The sequence below is a fragment of the Heterocephalus glaber genome, unplaced genomic scaffold (genome assembly GCF_053883595.1).
Source record: "Heterocephalus glaber isolate CG9 unplaced genomic scaffold, H.glaber_assembly_v1.0 deba00001454, whole genome shotgun sequence".
Taxonomy (NCBI): Eukaryota; Metazoa; Chordata; class Mammalia; order Rodentia; family Bathyergidae; genus Heterocephalus; species Heterocephalus glaber.
The window spans coordinates 4,839,280-4,861,975 of record NW_028258303.1 but is presented as its reverse complement, the minus strand read 5'-3'; the positions used below and the strand labels follow the sequence as shown (position 1 = coordinate 4,861,975).

The window sequence follows — 22,696 nt, the reverse complement described above, 5'->3', positions numbered from 1 at the left end:
ATAGTTTTGCAGGGCACATCAATCTGGGTTGGAGGCTGTTTTCCTTTAGGGCTTGGAATACGTTGCACCAAGCTCTTGTTCCCTGAGGGTTTGCATTGAGAATTCTGCTGTGATTCTGATGGGCTTTCCTTTGTATGTGATTTGTTTCTTTGCTCTAACTGCTTGTAGAATTTTTTTCTTCTGTTGGGTTTCTGGAATCTTAATTATATGCCTACGTGCAGATTTTTTTTGGTCATGGCTAGTTGAATTCCCGTATGCCTCACTTGTCTGTATGTCAAGTTCTTTTCCCCTGCTTGGGAAGTTTTCTGCCATCACTTCTGTGAACAGTTTTTTTATGTCATCTGCACTCTGTCTTTTTTCTTCATTGACTCTGATCAGTCTTACGTTATTCATTTTTGCATCGTCTAGCAGCTGCTGGATTGATTTCTTTTTTTTTTTTTTTTTTGGTACCAGGGATCAAACTCAGGACCTTGCACTTGAGAAGCAGGCAGTGAGCTAAATCCCCGGCCCTGGATTGATTTCTTGTGATCCCTTAGAATTTTAAAGCAGTTTTTCTTTTCCTGGTCACTAATTGCAGTCTTATCTTTTATATCTGAAATTCTGTCCTCACACGCGCTCATTCTGCCATGTAGACTTCCAGTGGAGTTTTAATCTCCTGAAAATCTGTTTGCATCTGTTTTATGGATTCCATTTTTTTCCTATGTTGGGATTCCATCATCTTCCTCAGTTCCCGTATTTTTTTGTCTGTGTCCTCTCTAAATTTATTAATAATGTCTTGCACTATGGGCACAACCTCTGTTCTTATCTGAGAAATTATTTCTGATTTCATTTTTTCCAGATCCTCTTTTGTTGCCAGTTTCGAGAGTCCGAGTGGTTAAGTATCAGAGTGTTCCATCTTGTTTCCCTTTGGGGTTGCCTTAGGTGATCTGGAAATCTGATATTTAGGCTTGTTTCTGTGTCTTCTCATTTCAACACGTGCAGCCTGTTGTGCCTTTGTTGAGGCAACTTTTTGGTCACCCAGTGGTCTTCAATTCTGAGGAAGCAACAGAGCTGCCTTTTTTCTGCTGCTCACCAGTGCCCTAATTTTTGGGTTCAGAAATGTGGCCTTCTGGATCCCTGACCTGACCTGTTGTCTGGGTTGGCTTCTGGCTTTGGCCTGTGCACACTTGGGATGATATCTAGGTGTGCCACTGGCTAGGATCCCTATGTAGCTGTTGTTTGGGAGGGTCTCGGGGCTGTGCACCCCAGTTTCTGTTGTGTGAGCACGCTTCTAGCTAGGGTTTCGTGTACTTACTGATGGTATTGGGGCAAACCTCTGGCTGTTGTTTGTGTGCCTGTTCAGCTCTTTTCCAGGCAGATCCTTGGCTTGGGCTGGTGTGCCCCAGCCTTTAGGGCCAGGGCAGAGCCCTGGCTGAAATCTGCTTGCAGCTCTGCTGTTCTGGTCCACACTGCTGCTCCCCCAAGTAAGGTGGTCTGGTGTGCCTTTATTGCAGATATTTTCTTCACTTTTTCAGTGGGCTCTAATTTTCTTCAAGGGGCCTCAGGCCCTCTTTCTGTTGTTCACTTCTACTCTATCATCTCAAGCTCAGAACAATGTCCTTTATGACCCCAGCAAGTCTGCGGTGTGTATCCACGTAATGGTTCAGCACAGCCGGGTGGGAGGGTGCTGGCGCCCATGCAGCTCACCTCCTTGGTGTTCTGGGGCAGTGGTAAGGTGGCCCGAGAGGCTCACATCCTCAGACCTCTGGGTCATTGTCTTTTTCTAGGATATTGTTTAGACATTTTGGGAGTGCTGATTTGGTATTCATGAAGTTCCTCCAGTGTTCTTTGTAATGAAAGTGTCTTATTTCTCTATTGAATTTTGAAAGATAGTTTTGCATGGTACATCAATCTGGGTTAGAGTTTGCTTTCCTTTATGGATTGGAATACTTCATTCCAGGCTGTTCTTGACTTGAGGGTTTGTTTTGAGAAGTCTGCTGTGATTCTAATGGGCCTTCTTTTGCATGTGATTTGTGTTTTTGTTTTTTTCTCTTCTAACTGCTTTTAATACTTTGTTCTTCTGTTGGGTTTCTGTAATCTTGACTATTATATGGCTAGATATAGATTTATTTTTTTTTTATTACAGGTAGAGTCCTATAAGCCTCACTCATCTATATGTCACATTCTTTTTCCCTGCTTGGGAAGCTTTCTGTCATCACTTCTGTGAACAGTTTTTTTTTTTTAAGTCATTTGCACTATCTGTTGCTTTTTCATTGACTCTGATCAGTCTTATGTTATTCTTTGCATTGCCTAGAAGCTGCTAGATTGATTTCTCATGATCCCTTGCTATTTTTAAATCTCTTTTTATGGTCACTAACCACAGTCCTGTCTTCTGTATCTGATATTCCATCCTCACATTGGCTCATTCTGCTGAGTATACTTTCAATGGAGTTTTTAACCCACTGGATACCTGTTTGAATCTGTTTCATGGAATCCATTTCTTTTCTATGCTGGGCGTCCGTGGTTTCCATCATGTTCCTGAATGCTTCTATTTTTTTTTTAAATCTGTGTCTACTCTAGAGTTATTAATCATGTCTTTTATTATGGTCACCATGTCTATTGTTATCTGAAAAATTATTTCTGATTTCATGTTTTCTAGAGCCTCTTTCGTCTATTTTGTTATTTCCCTTGTTATCAGTTCAGGGCGTTGAGATGGTTGACTTTCGGATTGTTCCATCTTGTTGCCCCCTGCATTTGCCTTTGCTGAACTGGAAGTAAAAGGAGGAAAGTTATTTCAGTGCAGTTTGTAGATGTTTCAGTCTATGGTCAGCTGGCTACGAGACAGGGTGGCATCGCAGACTGGCATCACAGAGGAGAAACAGCTCAGGGTGTGTATGGCAGGCAGAAGGCAGAAAGCAGCAGCAACCAAAACTTTTCATTCTTGTGGCAATGTCAGTATTTAGTGGAGAGCCAAATTGACAGAATTCAGTGTATTAAAATTGAAGAGAATCCACAGGAATCCACACTCCTATTTTTTGCTGCATTGATCTCTATGTTAGTGAAGTGTTTTTTGTTTTGTTTTTAGTTTGGATTTAAGCATTTTCTGAAACTCTAAAGAAGTGTGTGAGCTACACTCTGTGTGGATTTAGTGACTCCAGCCTGTCCCTTTTCACCAGAATATAGAGCATTCTATGTGTTGTGTTTTGTATATGCATGTTTGAAATCCAGTTCTTACAAGTATAAAGAAATTCAGCTCTCCAGAGAGCCTATGTAGAGTTAACATTGGCAGATGGATAAATTTGGCAAGCATATGGTAAGCTTTTGGTTCTAAGCAGAGTTATGTATGTATACTCAACCTGTGCACATATATATGGAAAGAAAAAATTCCCTGATGTATGTAAGTTTATCAAATGTTATCTTATTATATAACTGTGATCTAATTGAATTGAATATGTGAGAAATTATTTTGCTTGTAATTTTACTGTTACAAGATTTTTTGTTTGAAATCTTTAGCTACTACTGACGAACTAAAGCAATAAGATAGACTTAATAATTTGCTCATGAAAGTTCAATATAGTGATTATAATGTTAAATAGACTCATTTTATAAATATATGGAAATGATAAGCAAACTAGCTTATTTTACTAATCACCCATGAGCTGTCAGTGTAGTCTAAGATAATTTATGTGTATTATATCATTTAATCCTCAAATAATCTGGTAAAGTAGGTGGTATTAACCTCTTATAGATGAGGAAATTCAGGAATTAACATGGATTAATTTACTGGTGTGAAGATAATATTCAGACCTATGTCTTGCTTAGCTCCACATAAAATTAATAATTCTACTTTCTTGACATCAGTTTCTTTGTATGATAAGGGTAGATGAGTAGAAATTATACTCATTTCTCAAATGAGAAATAAGGGCACAGAAAAGTCTAGCATTCAAGTGTTGTGGAAATGGCAGTAAAATAGCACTCAGACTATTCTTTATGATTTCAGTTTTCCTGTCTGTGTATAATGGGATTCAATTATATCAGACTGTGTCCTGAAATATGCTTAGGTGGTGTACCAGGAAGCCAGTGAAGTACATTCTGAATTTCTGTCTATCCTTCTACATCAACCCAATAAGCTGTGCTTTTACTTATTTTATTTGTTAGACCTTAAAATATTTCAAGTATAACCAAGAATGATAATACTAACCTAACTGGGGAATAAAAATTTGGACTTTAGATTTGCTTTTCTGCTTTATCTTTATTCTAGATGAGACCCTAAATCAGTTCTGTACTGTATTTAATATGCTGGATCTCCTCATGAGCTGTCATTTGGGGCAGTAAAAATTTAATTAGTTTTGCAGGTGAATGATGGTCTTGGGTATCAATAAATCTATGTATTGTATCATCTTTGCAACTGCTTACGATGCAGTTTTTTTTTTTTTTGAAGTTTCTTTCTGTACAAATTTTCCTGCTTATTATTTTTGGTAAACCAAAGAAATTTAATTTATATTATAGGATGAGGATTTTAGATTAATAGGAAAATTATGATTAATAGGAAAATTTTGATACAGACCAACTTACTGTTTTCTAGTGTGAAACCTAAAAAGCTAAAAAAGATTTATTATTACTTTGATTTTGAGACAGTGTAAAGTTATTCCAGATGACCTGTCAAGGTGTACATGGGTCTTTATTTGTAAAACCATTAGTGAAGATTTTGCCAAATTTCAGAAACTGGCCTGGTTTTCTTAGTACCTAACTTTATCAAACATAGACTAAAGCAGACCATGTTGCTGTTCTTCTACAAATGTTTTTTGGGTTTTTTTTGAGTACTAGGGATCGAACTTTGGACCATGCACTTGCAAGGCAGGCGCTGGAACTACTGAGCTAAATCCCCTGCCCCTACAAATGTTCTTTGTTTTGTTTTCTTTTGTTTCTTTCTTTTTTTTACTTAATTTTTTTATTGGTACATTTTAGGTATACAACACATTTACATTTCTCATTGGGAGCTTGTACCTTTACATGATGCATCTTGATTCTTATTTTTTCCCCATTCCTAGCCCTCCCTTCATCCCCTCCACCCTTCCCTATTTACAAAGACTTTATTTCCATTTCTCATCATTTTTCTTTTCCCTTCTTTCCTTTCCCCTGCCCCTCCATTTCGTTTTGTTTGAAACAAGGTCTCACTATGTAGTTCAGGCTGGCCTTGAACTCACTGTGTACCCCAGGCTGACCTCAAGCTCAAGGCCATCCTCCTACCTCAGCCTCCAGAGTGCTGGGATTACAGGAACTCGCCACCACTCCTGGCTCAGATGTTCCTTCTGGCCATACTTACCGATATCCTACCACATTTAACTGCTGCTTTCTTTCATCAGAGCTCACATAAGGCACACAATTCAACAGCAGCAGTGACTCAAATGCTGCATCTTGTTTTCATAGAAACACCAAAGCATGAGCAGATGCCAGTGTTTGCCTTAGAATAGTTTTCCCTAGAAAACAGGAGATCTCAGTGAGTTGCTAAATTGCAATTTTATGTGACAAACAGCTGAAAAGGCAGCCATGGATGAAAGCAGCTAAACTTTTAGATGTAGTGCATGTCAAAATGGGAACAAAGATTATAATCCAAATTCAATTTTTTTAAACATTAATACCATCATTAATTGAGGTATACAGCTCACCCATAGCCTTGGGTGTGGTCCATGAACACAGCTGCTACTTTGATCTCTGATTACTAAATTTTATTGCCACATATGACTGGGCTTCAAGGTTATAAGTGCTGATGCAAATGAAAGAGGACATATTGGATACACAGCAACATAAACGTTTTTGGTTTTGGTCTTTGTATTATCCTAACTTTTTGTTAACAGAACTTTAAAAGTTGAAAACACTTTTGGAGAAAACTTTTATGTGGTAAATGTCTTCATGGGAATGGGGAGGATAGTTTGTTTTCTGTCCAGTGTGAGATTGTTTCTTATCTGTGTGAACTCTGTCGTCTTGGTTTCAAAGGTAGCCTAGGCCTCCACTGTCCTCTGACCTGTGAGGGCCAGTGCACCTAATTGCATGGTGAGCCTGGTGTACTCATACCTGGGGTCCAGGGAAGGTTCTGAGGGGAATGCAGAAAAGAAGAGTCACTGAATTGATTGTGGTGATTTGACATGTAACTGCTTTCTTCTTCATCTTAACTTTAAGAAATCAGTGTAGCCACCGCCAAGCCCTAGGTTGTTGCTAGATTAAAACACTTTAGAGGACTTGTGAGCTTCAGTTTCTCTCTGGAGGTTAAAGGGCGATTCTATTTATTACAGGTGATGTGAGACTGAGTTATCCCATTTCCCATTACTCCTATACTTCCCTCATTTTTATGACAGCCAAGGACTGATACAGTATTTTGTGAGAAAAAAAAAAAGACTAGAGAGGTAGCTTTTACAAAACTACATTGTGTTTAGTGTTAGACTCTTCCCTGGTAAAAAGCTTAGATCACAAAAGAAAATTAAACTGCCTTTTATGTTCACTTTTTTCAAATCATGGAAGGTGACAAATTTCATAGCTGACACTCTTGATAGTGTTTACATTGCAAACATTGGCTAACCTGCTCTTATCCTAGTAGGGGAATGCTGGACATTTTAGGGACTATGTTAACTGCTTGCCAAATCAACCAGAGTAAAACTTAGGTGCTTGTCTTTGAAGCCAGTGTTAGTGTCAGGATTATTTCCTGGTCTGTTCTGGATCTTCCCACTTTGTCATGAATATAATTAGCTAATATAAACAGATTTTCAGAATGAAAAAAGGATAGTGAACGATGCAGTGTGTGTGGTAGAGGTACTCATGTTCCTGTGAGCTTGAGGAACTCAAGTTCATATTAGCTTGAGGAGATTTTGTGAGGCAATTAATCTAGTCTTCTTCTTCTCCTATGCGAGAATCTTGAAACTCTAGAGATGCAGCTCCTGCAGGTGTGGCCCCTAGACAGACATTCCATTTAACTGATATAAAGTTCTTTGAATTAAAAGCTCACTGTTGTATTCAGTAAGACTAGTTTAGAAAATCAGCTCAAAGAGTTAAAAATCCAAACAGTCTGGAAAGAATCATTATCTTGAGAGGAGTAAGAATTGTTTTTTTTTTTTGTACCGGGGATCAAACTCGGGTCCTTGCACTTGCACAGCAGGCGGCGAAACCACTGAGCTAAGTCCCCGGCCCATGGAGTAAGAATTTTTGATGACACAGGTTACATAAACACATTCATTTGTTGTATATGGTTTTTAAAAATTTAAAGCACTAGGCCATATTGTGTTTTTTCTGTGCACTGGTTATCCTTTGTGAGGTCCCAGGTCCTTCCATCAATTTCATAAAGAAAGGAAATTATTTTGACAGGAATCTCCTATTCCAGACCTCTTTGAGATCTTGTAGGGGATCACTAGAGCCCATCCATGTTAGGAAAATGTCAGATTAGAAGGTGTGTTTTTCTCCTATGGATGAATCGAATATATTTTGGATGACTGATTTTTAAGAGTTGCCATTAATTGTTGGCTTCTGTACCTTTTCACACATGGACAACAGGGAATCTCCATTGTCCAGTTCAATTTTATAAGTACTTGGAAGAGATTGTCATTGTTGAAGCAACACATGTAGTAATCTGTAGTCAGCATTTCTGTTCTTTTTTATTATAATTATGTCAAAAGCAAATTTGGTGAGCTTTACAAACATGTCCTAGCCAGAGTTCTGTTAATTGTTGTCATTACACCTGTTTTTTTTGTGTGTGTGCCTTTGAGGATATTATTGCATGTAGTACTTTTCAACAGTTAAAGCTAATTTACAGTTGTTTTATAAGTGGCCTGTATGAGTATAATTCAGTGAGCATTCACTGATCACTGTTAGCCATCTCCCTGTTGATTAAGTGATCTACCTATCAAATCTCCAGTTTTGGAGTTTTTTGCCTTTTGGTCCACATTAGTATTTTCAGCGTTCCTACCCACTTGCTTGTCTTTAAATGAAATGGACAAGAGCAGAATACATTTTAGTGGTCTGCACACAATACTATATATTGGTTCATACTTGTTTAGGTAGATCATGATATAAGGTGTATTTCTGACTGTATATGTGATTTTTACAAGTTTGAAAATAGTTGTCTAGGGTGGTGCTACTCAGTGTGTGGGCCTGCTCTGGTGCCAGTGTGATCTATTTGTTCTTAGTCAGGTCTTGGTTAATTCTAAAGTTAAGAATAAGCATTTAGAAACTTTTGCTGCAGTTTGACATGGCCACAGCTTTCCAGCTTTTGATCAGAGGATTTGTCCATTGAACAGGTGTAGACCAGTTTGGGTTTTGAGATTCCATGGTGAGTCACACATGTTGTGAGTGGTTTACTGGTAAGCACTATTTTAGCTCACTTTCTAATACATTAGACTCAAACACTGGTGAGGAGAAGGTACATTAGTTCTCTAGGATAATCCAACATTTGTTGAGTTAGGCATCATGTGTTGTTAATTGGCTATAGTTTCAAATTTTTTATCTGTAATATGGAAAAGATATTAGAATGGTCAATGTAATATATGCTTTATATGGTTTCTTGATTAAAAAAGAAAAGATATTGCTACTTTGTTAATACTGAAAAGCTTTGGAATCTTATATTATTCTAAATTTTATAACAAAATCCATTAAATTGTCAGTGAAATATAAGCAGTGCTGTCTTCTTTTATCCAGTTTCTGTAAATAAGTTTCTTTATAAACAAACAGTTGAATAAGTTTCATTTCTTTTTTCTGTGATGATGTGAATGTGAATTATGTAATATAAAAACTTTAAAAATAAGTGTTTGAAAATTTTGCTGACTTTAAATTTTCTTTTACTAGATTGAAATATAATCACTTTGAATACATTGAACTGATTTAAGATTCTATAATGAGAGTGTTGAACCAGATACTACTTCTTATGAATGTGAAATTAAGGGTTCATCTTAAAGTTATTAAACAAAGATAGCCTGTCTATCTTTAAAAAGTGGTTAAAATAGCCACTCTTGTCATTCATCTTTCAGTTTGTTGTCCCCAGTAACTGCCTTTAGAATTAAAAAAAGAAACACCAAACTGACACAAAATTATTTTTAAAATGCTAAATAAATAGGAAAACTAAGTTAAGATTATAAGGAATGAAAAGTATTAATTTCATATGTTCTTCACAAAAGATAATATACTGATTTTGTATTCCTAATAAGGCTGTGTTGGATATTGGAATGTTTATCCTTTCACATTTTATTGAAATACTTAAAGATACCCTCTTTATCCTCCCCTAGCTCTCAATTTAATGTGGTTAGCATAAGCAAGAATAGAAAAAAGAGATATGCCTAGAAAAAAGAGACATGCCCAAAAGAAGTTAGTGGTAAAATTGCCTCCAGTATTAGCACAGGGCAAGGTGCAAGTAAATGTGAACCTCCAAGAGCATGTCTCCTACTTTGGAAGGATGGAGAGCAGATTAGATATTTTGATGTTTTCTATTTGTATTTTGTTCATCATGATATACTTAAGATTTGGGGCCATTTCTAATGCTTCTTCCTTCCTGTAGTTAATAAGTAGGCTTATATAGTGCAAACACGTGTACAGGTTAATTTGTTGCTCAACACCAAGATTTAGATTTAACTTTCTTATGGTAAAGTACTGTCCCTAGAGAACTTTCTTAATATTACTCAGAGTGAAAGACAGGTGGGTCCTTGTGTGGCCTGTGCACCTTGAGTTTTCTAAGCTCTAATTGTCTCCAGCTGTTCGTGGAACCTTTGCAGCTCCACTGGTATGTTCCTGCCTCAGGGACTTTACATTTGCCATTTGATCTGCCTTGAATTCTCTACTTCAGGTTTCTTTTCAGATTTCCACCTCATTATAAAGGCCTCCTCTGACTTCTTTATATAAAACAAAGCATCCCTTCCTCTGTCTTTTGTGATACTGTGTTTTAGTCTTCTGTTGCTGTAACACAATGCCTGAGATAAACAACTTAGAAGGAGGAAAACTTTATTTTGGATTATGGTTTCAGACCTTTCAAGTCAGCGGTCATCTGGCTCTATTGCTTTTGGGTCTGTGGGGAGACAAAGATTATGCCAGGGAGTGGGTTACCTTATGATGGCCAGGAAGCCAAAAGAGAAAGAAGAAGGGCCACGATACCTGTTATGGTTTAGATCAGTTATGATCCCCAAACTCTCATGTGCTCAGAGGCAGGGCTTTTGGGAAATGATTGGATCATGAGGACTCTACAGCCAAATATGATGTCAGGAGGCAGGGCCTGGCCAGAAAGGGCAGGTCACAGAGTATGACCTGGAAGAGTGTGTTTTCCTCCCTGGCTCTTTGTTCACCATGACATAAGCTCCTTTCCTCCACCAGATGCTTCCACCATGCCATTCTTGACTTGGAGTCAGCTAACCAGGGACTGTAGCCATGAGCTAAATAAACCTTTCCTCTTTTAAGTTGTGAGTGTCAAGAATAGTTTCTCAGTAACCAGAAAAGACAGTCCCAGTGCCCCCTTCAAATGCACACTCCATGACCTCACATCCTTCCTCTAGGCCTCACCTGCAGGTTATACCACCTCCTAGTAGCACCATCAGGTGGGGAATGAAAATGAACCTGGGGGACATTTAAAATCCACACCCATAACATGCTTTGTAGCACTCATTGCTGCATGACACTTTTTTCTTTTTCTCTTCTTTTTTTGTGGTGCTATAGATTCAGTGCAGGGCCTTGTGCATGCTAGGTAAGCTCTTTACCACTGTGCTACATCTCTAGCCCACAGTGTGACATATTTAACTTGTTCTTAAGTGTCCCTCTCCCAAGTAGATATAAGGACTTTCAAGATGTGATTTAGTCTGTTTTCGTTACTACTGTTCCCCGTCTCCTATAATAGAGTACTCTAGAGAGGTTCAATAAATATTTGTAGAATGAATTAATAAGTTAGTGAAATTAATTTTAAGAAAAGACATAACACTGCACTGGTGTTATGTTCCCTTTCAACTTGAAATGACCCAAGGTAAAATAAATATCAGTTGGGAATGGTTTGAATAAGTATGGAAATATAGAAAGCCATACTAATCGTAATAGCTAGATTCTGACCATAACATGAGGGTGTTAATAAAAGTACAGGTTGAGATAGAATTGCACACTATAAAATATATATGTATATATGATTGCTAAATAATTATATATATATTTATTATATACATATTTAGTCAAAATCAAATTGTGAAGGAGCCACCATGGTTATTTCTGTGATCTTACATGCTCATTATGCACCCCCGGCTGTCGGACGTCTGGGCAGTGTTTAGGGATTCCAGGCTCTTTTGAGCTGGAAGATTACAGCTCTTCAGGCTTTGTCCTGCCTGGAGAATTAGGTGAACACAGCCTTTTTCAAAGTAAAAGAAGAAAAGGAAAGGATGAAAGAAACTAAAGGAAAACGTGAAGAAAAGAGAACAAAAGAGATGGTCCACAAGCAGGACAGGTCCCTACCGAAACAGGAGGACAGCAAGACAGCAAGATTGCAGTAGCGGCAGTCAGTGGCCGCTGACTTTTATATCCTCTCAGATCCAATGCAGTTTGTAAAGTGTGCACTGGAGAGATATGTCTCTCTATATTAACTGCATATAGACATATATGTATGTGTCACATACAGTGAGTACCTTCTGAGTTTATATAAATTAAAGCAAAGATGGCATTCTCTAAATGGCATGTGATTGAAAATGAATAGTTGTTAGTTAATAAAAAGTTAGTAGGTATTCATTATTTGAAATCATTACTCTGTGAAGTTCTTTACCTAAGTTACTTTTGTGACTTTCACTCTGTGTGGTATTATTCCTAGAAGGCAGAATATTGAGTTGTATAAAGACAACTAGAGGACTTGGGTTCAAATTCTGGTTTTGTTACTTTCAGATTCTAAGTTGTGATCAGTTGCTTAGCTAATTTGAGCTTCTGCTCTCTGTAGTGAGAACAGTACTACTTCCTCGGGAAGAAAATAAGACAATTTATATAATGAGCTAATTGAAATTGGCATTTGGTAGTACTAACAAATGATATTTTCTTGCTCATCTCTGTTTTTCATGTTATTTCTCTTGAAATTTATGCTAATAGATAATTTGATTGTAGCAGTATATAATCAGATACAGAATAATTTCCAGTACTCCAAGGACCAGTCTTAGGGAAAAAGAAACATCTGCCCCTGCTTACTTTGTGCCATGCATTCTGCTAGTTGTATTGAATATATGACCTCATTCTATCCTCACAACAGTTCTGAAGGAGAGGTAGTATTAGCCTCATTATGCCAACAAAGATACTGTAGATTGTCCAACTTCTTTTGTTAGTAACTTAGACTTACAACCTTCGCTTCACTATTTGCCCTGTTTCTCAAAGAGTTAATCAATGAAGAGCTCAGTAACATGGCCTGGATATGAAAAGTGAGGTATCTCCACCTCCTTAGGGCTTTATATTTTTCCTAAAAGAAGGGAAAAAAATAAGTAGACTTCAGATTATGAATTGTTCCTATCTATACCATTTTTATTCTGCGTATCCCGTACCTTAGTACTGGATTCTTATCATGGTTTTCTTGAAGCAGTTAATTTTTTACAGTATACATTGCTTGAAAATGTAATTATGAATATGGTTTTGTTATTGATGCTTACTCTCTACCTATGAACCATACTATTTTAAAGACATTGTTGCATCACAATTGAACCAGTTAGGAGAAATATAAATAGGACTCTTTCCATAGGCAGAATATTTGGTTTACAAGTCCTTTTATTTTCAAATGGTAATGAAGTATTTTGTGGATTAAATTTTTTTTCTCTACCTGATTAAAACCAAAAGATATATTAAGTGGAAGTTAGTCAGCTTTCCATTGCTGTGATAAAATACCAGATAATAACAAATTAAAACAGAAAAGGTATGTTTTGGTTCATGGTTTCAGTACATGGTCAACTATCTCAGTTGTTTTTTAGGCCTGTGGTGTGGCCAAAACATCACAACAGAAGGACATGGTAAAGGAAAGCTGCTCACTTGGCAGCTAGGAAGCAGGGAGAGAAAGAGCCTGTGATGTCCCACTTCCTGCTCCTGTTTTTGTTCCATTTAGGTCCCCACCCTATTGGATTATGCTACTTACATTTAGAGTGGGTCTCTTGCCTCAGTTTGCTGTTCCACATGCCAGTATCTCTAGAAGAAGCTTAACAGACTTAAAAGGAGCATGCTTTCCTAATATCCTGTGCATTTCTCAATCAAATTATTACTTACTGTGCACCCAGAGTCAGACATAAACGTAGTAGATTCTGAGGCTTGGAGATCAAAATAGCTATGGTCATCTAGGATTACTTCCTAGAAAGTTTGTTGTAATCAAACTATAAAAATGATCTAAACTGAGTTCAATCCCCGGTACCAAAAAAAAAAACCCCAAAAAATGATCTAAACCAGAGGTTGGCAAACTATGGCTTACAGGTCAAATCCAGCCCACCACCTGTTTTTATGAATAAAGTTTTTGTGAAACACAACCGTCCTACTCATTTAGGCTTTGTCTATGTCTTCTTTCTTCCTGTAGGGCCACAGCCAAGTATGAAAGAGCCACATGGCCACAAAGCCTAAAATATTTACTAGAGCTTATTATATTCTTTATATAATTCCTTTTTTGTGCTCACTTCGGCAGCACATATGCTATAAATCCTTTATTGAAATGATATTTTTGCTATAATGAAATTTTATTCACAGTAAAACTGAATTATTTTGAACTTGAGTACATCTAAGATAATACACAGTCTTTTCAATCTTCTTTGATGTAACAACTTCATGAATACTACTAGTTAGAAAAATGCAGTTTTTCCCCCCTTAACTTATTCTAAAGTTTTTTTGAGTGTGGATATGTGACATAAAGGATAGATTTTTTCCCCTCATGAAATATTATTTTGAAATAAATGTAGAGTAAAAAAATAAATATCCTCCCTCTGAAATCAAGCATAATCTTGTGAAATTTCATACATATTTGAAAATACTTTTGTTGAGAAAGGTGTACAGAAATTACAGAATATAGAAAAACACTTACAATTCTTAAAATGATATATAGTAGTTTTCTTATATAAATGTACTTAAGGACAACAAAGTATTGCACCTTTGTTAGAATACTCTGGAGAGTTCAGCTTTCACCAGTGTACATGAAATAGCACCAAATTGATTCGGGGCGTGCCCCAGCTAATTTTGTTTTAAACCCCCCTCCCTTTGAGTATAATGGCATTTAAGTTCATTCTTCTTCCTTGACACTATTTCCTATTTTGGGGGTATTGATTACCTTTGGAGATGGTCTCTACCCATATCCATGATGTGCTTCTCCTACAAAATAACCACACCCACAGTGAGGGATTAGAAGAGAGAATATTTCTGGAAAGTCTTTTTGCTTGGGTTGATTCTGATTTTAGAAATGGAAGCAATTTGTTTTGTGCTGAAGAGCAAAATCTTTGTGGAGATGTCTGGATGGTAACTCGTCTCCCACTCCTAACCAGATGGATGACTTGGGAAAGCCATTTTGCCCATCTGGGTTCCAGTTTCTCATCTGTAAAATGAAAGCATTATCTTATATCATGGGATTGTAATGAATCAAATTGTTATAATAAATTTAAGGTAGCTCATTTTTAATCTGTAGTTCCTCTTACACTATTTAAATTTGTTTGATTTGCTACTTTGAAAACTATTTTCTTTCTTAGAGATTTTTAGATGTTTAGATATTAACTGATTAAAGTAACAAATTGGGGTGATATCACTCACACTCTCATAGTACTATCATTGTTTTCATAGTGCATATACTGTGTTCAACTGTCTTATTTATTGACTTGTCGACTATCTGATTCCTTTATTAGAATGTAGATGTGAGGCAAGGACCTCCTTTGACTTGTTTACCACTGTACAGTATTTTCAAACCATGGAACAGTACCTGAAGCTCAATAATTATTTGATAAATAGATTGATAAAAAGGTGATATCAAATGAGGGATGTTAAAGGATATATAAAACTGTCACCAAAGCTAGTTATTTAAGCTGATCAATATGTAGGTTGCATTTCCAAACATAGCATTGAATTGAATTTCAGTCATAGAAAATAAAGCAGTATACTATAAAATAAAGAAATATTAAGGAACTAGCACGTGTTTGGCTTGAGATTTTATTAAAGAAGAGAGAATATGGACATTGGTATTAAACTTATTAGCAGTCCAAGTTATTTTAACACTCTCAGGCTTTTTTTCTGAAACCTAAGACCCCAATAAATGGTGGGTATAATGCTGATTTGATGTTCTTGTTATTTATAATAGTGGCAAATACTTATTTAAACTTTAAAATTTAGCCTAATGCTCCACTCTTCCCCCTTGAAAATGGTGTAACCATTTGGGTCAGGGAACCTAGTAGAACTAATTTCTCCTCCCTCCCTCCCTTCCTTTTATCCATCCATCAGCTCTGTAGCTTAATTATGACTGATTAATGAGTAGTTCTTTTTATACCTCATTCAGTAACTGTGGCCACCTAAAAAGGATTATGACAACAAAAGCACTCACCCTGTCATAAAGAAGCAATTACCAGTTGGTCACTGTGTACGCTCAATATACACAAGACAAAGTAGATTTAAAGCCAAAACAAGTACAGAGTAAATAAAATACTTACGTGTTCTCAAATCATTTATTAAAAACTGTGGAGGTTGTCATAAGTAATCTAAATGTTGGAGTTGGGGGCACTACTGAAAGTACAGTGAAACATGCGGAAACAGTTTAAAGAGATAATCCTCTGCAGTCTTGAGTGCTCACTCTTATTCCCCTGGAGTTGTTTGTTTTTGCAGATTGACAACTTTGCAATTAAAGTGACTAATGATGTGCCCTAGTGTTTATGGGTCCTAGGGTCAGTGGGCCCAAAGATGGCCAGGTTGTGAGAAACTTACACAGAATTGTTATCATAGAAGTTGAACCAAAAACCTTTCTCTTTTCTGCATGGTTGTTAAATGTGTTAGATGTGGTTGAAGGAGTCACTGAGACAGAATGAGTAATGTGAATTACAGTATATTTATGAGCCTCATTCTGTTTCCTAATTTCTCATTCTTAAACATTAACATGTAATTTGTTGGCTACTTTATTGACCAAAAAATAAAGTTACTTTGTTAGTGTTAGAAAAATGCATCAATTAGTTAAAAGCATAATTTAATGATAGTTAACACCCATTCATTGGATGTTCAAAAAACCAGTTTTGCTTGATTCCTTGTAGTTTAATTTATGTTAGAACTGTTACTAATTTAAGTAAGGCCTTTTTCTATTTATTCTGACTAGGATATCACAGTTCTAGTTTTTCATAACTTTGTTAGAACTACTTTCAGTTGTTTAGTTAGAAGTTCTGAAATTGGTGGCAATGCATCAGGGATCTTTGATTTCATTACTACTTTTATAAAAACTAGTCAGCTTTCAAATACACTGTTTCAGCCACATTGATTGCTTTGTCTTTAAGTCCCACAAGCTGTGGATGGTCCTGAGCCTAGGCACCAGTATCTCACCAGCATGGCTTCCTCCTGTATAGTGGCTTCACATGAAGAGAGAGAGAACAATAAGCGAATTGTCGAGCCCATGGCACCAAGCCATTGCCAGGATCTTGTCTAGTTTGCAGCTCACACACTGCACAAGTGATGTGTAATGATTGCTGTAGTTCCAAGGGAAGTAGATTATCCTATTGTGATTTGAAGAGAAAAATGTAGGAATAGGTTTTTTTAAACTGTACCTCAGTTTTTATTCACTTACTGATCTTTTAAAATTTATTCTTTTTCATGCAATGCTCAATATAATATTGGTTTAAATAAAAGAATGATAATTATACCGGGTTTAATTTTGTGTTTCCTTATTCATATGTTAGAGTTTTTTTTCTCTTGGAAAATATTGAGAATAGACTTATTCCAATGTGATGAAGGAAATGGAATTTTCTACTTTAAACATTGGTTAAATTATATTCACAGTTTTTGAGTATCTTATAAGACATAAATTTTTTTTAAAAATACTAGTTTGATAAGAAAGATAATTTATATAACAAAAGGTTTTGAGAATTTTAAGCACCAAAATGTTACAGTCTCATAATTTTAGCTACTTGTGGGAGATTTAAGTAAAGATTTCAGACTTAAGAAAGATTTTCTTTTTCTTTATTTTTTTAAAATATTATTTCCCAGAGCTGGGGATTTAGCTCAGTGGTTCCGTCGCTTTCCCTGCAAGCACAAGAACCCGAGTTTGATCCCCGGTACCAAAAAAAAACCAACCAAACAAAAAAAAACCTCCTAAACTAAAATATTATTTCCCAGGCTTACCCCTCTTTCCTCAACACCAAACTTGAGAAATGTTTCCTAAATAGTGAGTTCTCCTTCAAATGTGTAAGGGTAACAATCCCCATAGTATTTTCTGCTTTATGCATTTAAAGCCTCTAAGAAGTCCTGAAACTGATACTGTATAACTCTTAACTCCATATTTTTTGGATATCTTTGATAACAGAGGATTTTTTTTGTGTTTTGTTTTTTGAAAAGTAGTTTTCCATGAAATAGGCTTTGAGAAATAGTTTTCTTTTTTTTTTTTCTAGTACCAGGCATTGAACTCAGGACCTTGCGCTTGCAAGGCAGGTGGCCGCACCACTGAGCTAAATCGCTGGCCCAAGAAATAGTTTTCTTTATTCTAAAAAGTAGTAATACATTGTATAAAGTGTGGAAAACACACAAAAGAGAAAAATGGCATTTAGAGCGAACCTCCCCTAAAATGTTGATGTGTTTCCATCCACTTTTTTTTCCATAGACTGGTCATGCTCTGTATGCTTGGTATCATACAGGAAGCATTTTATCATGCAATGCAGAATTCTAAGAATGATTTTAATTGTTGCACAGTGTTTTGTCTTGTGGTTATATTACAATTAACCATTTGCTCATTGCATATTAGATTATTTCCAGTTTTGCACTAGCACATACTTATTTTTTATGCATACTTATTTCATACTTTATTTCCTTATGATAGATTCTCAAAAGTTGAGTATGTCAGAGAACATGAGCTTTCTTTAAGGCTTTTAATACTTAGTGTTTCCAGAAGAACTGTACTAATACATAGATCTCCTGGCAACACAACTTAGCATTTTTAAAAAGCATTATTATTATTGCTATTTTTTGTACTGGGGATCGAACTCGGGACCTTGTGCTTGTCAGGCAGGCAGCAGAATCACTGAGGTAAATCCCTGGCAAAGCATTTTTAGCTAAGTGGATGCACATTGAGGTGATACTCTTAAGTGAAATACATAGGACACACATGTATAAATACCAAATAGTTTCTCTGGTGTGAGAAACTGAAAGTGTAAATAAGGACTAAAATGTATAATAGGTAATGTGAAATAGGAAGAAAAGGGGCAAAAGGGAAGGAAGTGGGAAGGCTAGGGGAAAGGATAGAAGGGAATGGGATTAATATGAGAAAATCGAAAAATAGGAACAAAATCTTTGTAAATAGGGAGGAATGGAGCAGTTGAAGGGAGGGCTGGGCAAGGGTGAAACATTAGAACCAAGAGAGACTATGTAAAGGTGCAAATTTCCAATGATGAATGTCATTATATTGTATACCTAAAATGTATTAATGATTAGAATGAATAATCAATAATGCAAAATAGGAAGAAAAGCTCCAAAGGGGTAGGGGTAGTGGGAGGCACAGGGGAAAGGAAAGAAGGGAAAGGAAAAATGCTGAGAAATGGAAAAAATGGAAATAAAGTCTTTGTAAATAGGGAAGGGTGGAGGGGGTGAAGGGAGGGCTAGGAATGGGGAAAAAATAAGAACCAAGATGCATTATATAAAGGTACAATTCCCAATGAGAAATGTCATTGTGTTGTATACCTAAAATGTACCAATAAAAGAATTTAACCAAAAAAAAAAATCTTTGTTTGTTAGGGGTTTTTTTGGTACCGGGGATTGAACTCGGGTCCTTGTGCTTGTGCAGCAGGTGGCGGGCGAAACCACTGAGCTAAATCCCTGACCCTTAAAAAAATCTTTGTATAATTACAGAAAAACTGGTATATATTTTCATTCTGCTCTTTCATAATTAGTAACATTTGCTTTTTATTTATTTATATTTTAAGTTTTGTTTTTTTGAGACAGTCTCACGATCTGGTTCAGGTTGGCCTTGAACTTCCTGTGTAGCCCAGGCTGACCTTGAACTCATGACAATCCTGTGTCAGCCTCCTGAGTGCTGGAATTACAGGCGAGCGCCACCATGCCTGGCAACAGTCACTGCTTTAAAAATCAGTACTTTTTTTATTCATCTGTTTTGTAGATTTCACTTGTTATGTATTCTAAGTTTCCTGAACCAGAATAGTTTTAGTATTGTAAGACTGTGTAATTGGTAGCTTGGTGGAACACACCTGTAATCCCAGAACTCTGGGAGGCTGAAGGAGGATTGCAAGTTCTAACCTAGCATGGGGAACTTAGTGAGACTTTGTCTAACAATAAAAAATAAAAGTGCTGGAGATGTAGCTCAGTGCAGAGGTTCTGAGTTTAATCTCCAGTGCTACCAAAGAATACATATATAATTTCATTTATTATTGGATTTTGGTAATCTGATTTAAAATGTAACCAATAGATGTTATAGATTTTATGTAATCTACTGTATATTAAAATGTTTTTCAAAATATTTTAATGTGAATGGCTAGATTTGTTTACTCCAAATAACAAAGTAAAGCACTAAAATGACCATTTAACAAGAGTTCAAATTTTTGCTAAAATTATGAATTTATATTAATACTCAAGCAGAAGCCAGACAACCCAATTGGCATATAATAAAGTAAGGAACCTTTTTTTCAAGGTTTAATGATTCTGTGACTCATTAGGTGGTTAGCATTTAAAGTAAGAGAACTAATTTTATTGCATCGAGTCTTAACCATATTATTTGACATTTAACTATAAACCAGTCGATTCCCCCCCCCACCCCCAAGGCTGTTTGTATAATGGATTCAATCCTGGAATTTTGAGGCCATGTTGCCTCTCTTTTCCCTGATTACTTAATTCATGTCATTGCAGTTTAGAGCTTTTATTAGAAGATAAACATATTCAAATTTCACATTTAAATTTTTTGTGGGAATTAAAAATTTCAAACATTTTTTATAGAACGTTTAATAAAGTTTGTTGAGGTTCATTGTTATTTATTCTAGGTGTTATTCTTGGAAAAACTAACCATTCTATATGGCTTTGTTGTTGCTGCTAACACTTCATATTAGAACCAACAGCTATAAAAAACGGAAGGACTTGTTCTCATAGACATAGAATATATACATTTTATCTTAAGTTTGAAAACCCAATGACTGTCAAATACCATGTCCTTTTTTATGACTTATTTTCCTGTTAACTATAATTGTTGCATGTACCTTAAAGTATCCAGGTGCAAAAGAAAATTGGCTTCTCTATTTTGGCAAACTTTAAATAATGTCTTGGGTGGTTTTAATAAATAGATCCTTAGTGATTACATCTTACTGTAAAATTTCAATAAAAGGAAGATTTCACTGTTCTTGTTTCCACTGAACTTGTTTCCTTTGCTTGTTTAATAATATTGTAAGCTAAAAGAAATTGTCTGTTTGAAAATACACATGGAAAGTTTTGCAACTCTACAGGGTTTAACCTGTATCGCAATAGCCAAATATTAGCATCCATTGTGGCCTTTCATTATGCCAGCCAGTTTTTTTGTCATTGCCTGCCATTGCTAACCAAATTAGCTGTTACTGGAAAATTCAGTTGCTGCTAAAATGTTGATCAGATTTCATTATTAGGTTATGCTCCTGGAGACCCAAAATCCTATGTCAATGTCTTCTATTTGTGTGTGGTTATCTTTATAAATAAAACAATCTCATGGTTTGTAGAATAAAATTAGTATTACTCACTATCTACCTGCTATGCTTATGTCTTGGATTCTGCACTTGATGTCCAATCCTCGGGCTGGAGTGATACTAAAGGAGTCACACTGCATCTGGCATATTGAAAATAACATGCACAATATTATTGAGCAAGTAGTGTTTAAAGCATCCTAGGCTTTCCCTATTATTTTGTTAGTATCTTATCATATGTAACAACAGGAGGCCTCAGCTCCATCCTAAGCAATTTACTTGAACTTTGAAGATCCTCATTTGAACTTTTTACTTTTATTATTATCATGATTATATGGGCTAAATCCTCCAAACCAATTACTGTTACAGTTTAGTCAATGTTAATCAAAAGGCACAGAGTGCAAAACAAAATGCATGTATTAAAATTCATTTGAAATTGTAAATAGTCAAATTGTATGCATGGATTTTTGTCTATCCTTCCTCTTTCTCTCCCTTTCATGTTCATTACATATGACCTCTTAAATGTCAGGAACTTTGCTAAGATAAAGATACTAATAGGACAGTAATCATTACCTTTACTGAAAGTGTAGCCTAAGGGTAGAGGTGTCGAACCTATGGCACGCTTACCTCAGCTATTTGTTATCATTGAAAGCTCTAACAGGTTTAGCATCACTGGCCTACTGGAAGAACTTAATTTAATTTTTTGCATACCAAATACATTAATGTGCGTACACACTTAAGAATATAAATACAAAATACTCTCAAGGACTCAGTTCAACCAGAATAAGCAAGTGTTTATATAAGATATACTTGTATGTACTTTCTTCACAAAGAAACCTAGTACCATGGATGTGATCATAGATATTAGGAGAAAAGGCAAAGGTTAGCAGAGATTGAGAACTGGGTTGTATAATTGAGGACACTCTCAGGGATCAGAAAACAATGTTTATTATACTTTGCTCTTTAAGGTAGAGAACAGCCTTAAAGATTAAAGTGAATATTTTAGCAAATAGGATTGGTGTTTGTCTTTCTTTACTTGAGTTTGGGGAACCAGAGACTGGTAGTAAATATTTAGTGTATAAACATGTTGGGTTTTGCAGCATTTGGTTTAAATTGAGTTAATTAGAAGATTGTGATGATTGCGAACATTTCAAAGTATGAATTATCAAACAAATTCTGATTTAGCATATTGAGGTATAACATAAAAATTCTATTAAGCCTGTCAGTTTCCAGAAATTCATGATTTTTTTTCTTCTTTTTTCCTCCTAGAGCATCTGCCACATCCAAGCCTGAGCCAATTTCTGTTCAAAAGGTGAGTTTCTAATGTAGCATCACCAAGTTACCATTTGACGGTCTTTCCTGAGCCACCTGTAGTTTCTGTTTCTCTCTCAGGCCATAGGAGTACTTATTTAAAGTCTCAGTGCAGTTTTTCTCATAGTTCTTTTCCATAAAAGATGAAGAGGAGAATAGAAATCAACACATACAGAATTACCATTGTAGTTATACCTGTTATAAAACATTTCTACAGCCATAGATTATCAGTAATTTATGCCCAGTTTTCTTCCTTTATATTTGTCTCTATTTTCTGTCTTTATTCATGTATTAAAAATATATTTAAGTGCTTACCTAAAATGAATACACAGTAAGTCTTTAACAACATCTTGGAATTACATTTCATGGTATTCTTGGATTTAGGTTACTAACATGAATACACAGTAAGTCTTTAACAACATCTAGAAATTACATTTCATGGTATTCTTGGATTTAGGTTATTGGCCGTTGTCCTTTTTTTCTCATATATATATCTTGTCTTTCATTTTTTATTGAGTTATTTATTATATTGATGTATTTAACATTTTAAGTTACTTATTTTTCCTCAGTTTCTTATTTCTAAA

At 35.8% G+C, this 22,696-nt stretch overlaps 1 protein-coding gene across 17 annotated transcripts in view; it reads left to right on the top strand.

Moving 5' to 3' along the window:
* Positions 1-22,696, top strand: part of Pdlim5 (PDZ and LIM domain 5) — a 258,113-nt gene that overhangs the window by 131,316 nt on the left and 104,101 nt on the right. For all 17 annotated transcript variants that reach the window (XM_087215824.1, XM_087215829.1, XM_004848090.3 and 14 more), the window contains exon 4: positions 22,071-22,113. In XM_087215824.1, coding sequence (XP_087071950.1) covers positions 22,071-22,113 — 43 coding nt within the window. The remainder of the gene's footprint in view (positions 1-22,070; positions 22,114-22,696) is intronic.